The sequence below is a fragment of the Monoraphidium neglectum genome (assembly GCF_000611645.1).
Source record: "Monoraphidium neglectum strain SAG 48.87 unplaced genomic scaffold scaffold01451, whole genome shotgun sequence".
Taxonomy (NCBI): Eukaryota; Viridiplantae; Chlorophyta; class Chlorophyceae; order Sphaeropleales; family Selenastraceae; genus Monoraphidium; species Monoraphidium neglectum.
Genome location: NW_014012177.1, coordinates 1,591 through 2,894, shown reverse-complemented (window position 1 = coordinate 2,894; position 1,304 = coordinate 1,591). Strand labels below are relative to the sequence as shown.

At 72.4% G+C, this 1,304-nt stretch overlaps 1 protein-coding gene across 1 annotated transcript in view; it reads left to right on the top strand.

The window, feature by feature from the left end:
• Nucleotides 1-689: 689 nt before the first annotated feature.
• MNEG_7923 (hypothetical protein) overlaps nt 690-1,304 on the top strand; it is a gene marked incomplete at both ends in the record, with an annotated part of 1,543 nt that continues 928 nt past the window's right edge. The window contains 2 exons of the mRNA XM_014043603.1: nt 690-761; nt 1,009-1,257. Of these exons, the coding sequence (XP_013899057.1) occupies nt 690-761; nt 1,009-1,257 (321 nt within the window). The remainder of the gene's footprint in view (nt 762-1,008; nt 1,258-1,304) is intronic.

The window sequence follows — 1,304 nt, the reverse complement described above, 5'->3', positions numbered from 1 at the left end:
CCGCCGTTGCCGTGGGACGCCTAATGGCGGGCCCGCGCGCGCGCTCCGCCTCCTGGCACTCGCGCACGCGCGCCCCGCCGCCGCGGCCGCCCGGGCGCACGTGGCGCCCGGGGTGCCGGGCTCGCACGTGGGCGACGGGCGCGCGCGTGCGGCGACGCACACGGCCCCTGACATCCGTCTCGCCGCGCCTGCCGCACCGCACCCGCGCGCGCCGACCTGCAGGTGTCCCCTGTCCTTGGGTTCTTGGCGGTCGGAGTCGTCTTGCAGCAGCTTGGGTGAGCCCCCAGCCGCACCCCGCAGCCGCGCGCCTCCCCCCAACCCCCTGCTGTCCTGATCCCCCTCGTCCCCCTGGCCCCGGCGCTGCGCGCGCGCCCATGAACGCCCGCTTGCTGCGGAGCCTCCGCCCCGCATAAGCTCACGCAGCGCGCCCCTGCCGCCCCCTTGACCGCCCGTTCTTGATTCTATGGAACCTTGAACCGCTCTCACCCCTGGAAAAGTAAAAATCGTCCAAGATCTGGCCGGGTCGCAGCGCTGCAGCGCACCCTGCAGCGCCGACTCCCGCTCTTCTGTTCGACAAACCGACAATTTTCGCCGCTCGCCGGCCGCCGGCCGCTGCTTGCAGGCTCTTAAAAGACCCCGAGGATGTCGAGCGACTCAGCGAGCTGGGGGTGCTCTTCCTGCTCTTCGAAATGGGCCTGGAGCTGTCGCTCGACCGTTTGAAATCGCTGGCCAAGTTCGCGTTCGGCATGGGCAGCCTGCAGGTGCGCGTGCACGCACGCGCGGCGGTCCCGGCGGCGGCGCGGGGCGCGGGGCCCCTGTTGCGAGGAGCGGGGCGCGGCGGGCGCCGTGGGGCGCGGGCGCTCAGGGGGCGGTCCCGAGCTTGGGTCTGCAGGGGAAAGCTCCGCGGCCGGCCGCGTGGACACGGGCAGCCTGGCCCCTTCAAGTGCAACGACTCGCACCTTCGTCTGTTCAGCACCCCTTTCCGCCCCGCCTCCCCCCGCCCCCCAGGTTCTCATCACCGGCCTCGTCTTCGTGGCCTTCGCGCTGCCCGCCGGCTCAAGCCTCGGCACCCGTTTCCTGGAGATGGTGTGCGGCGCGCCTGCCTCCCTGGTGTCTATCCGCTCGCTCGACGAGGCCGTGGTCATTGCGGCGGCGCTGTCGATGAGCAGCAGCGCGTTTGTGCTGCAGCTGCTGTCGGAGCGCGGGGAGACGCCGACGCGTTTCGGGTCGGCGACGCTGGGGATCCTGCTGTTCCAGGTGGATGGGGGCGGGTGTGTGTGTGGGGGGGGGGCGAGATGCTGGGG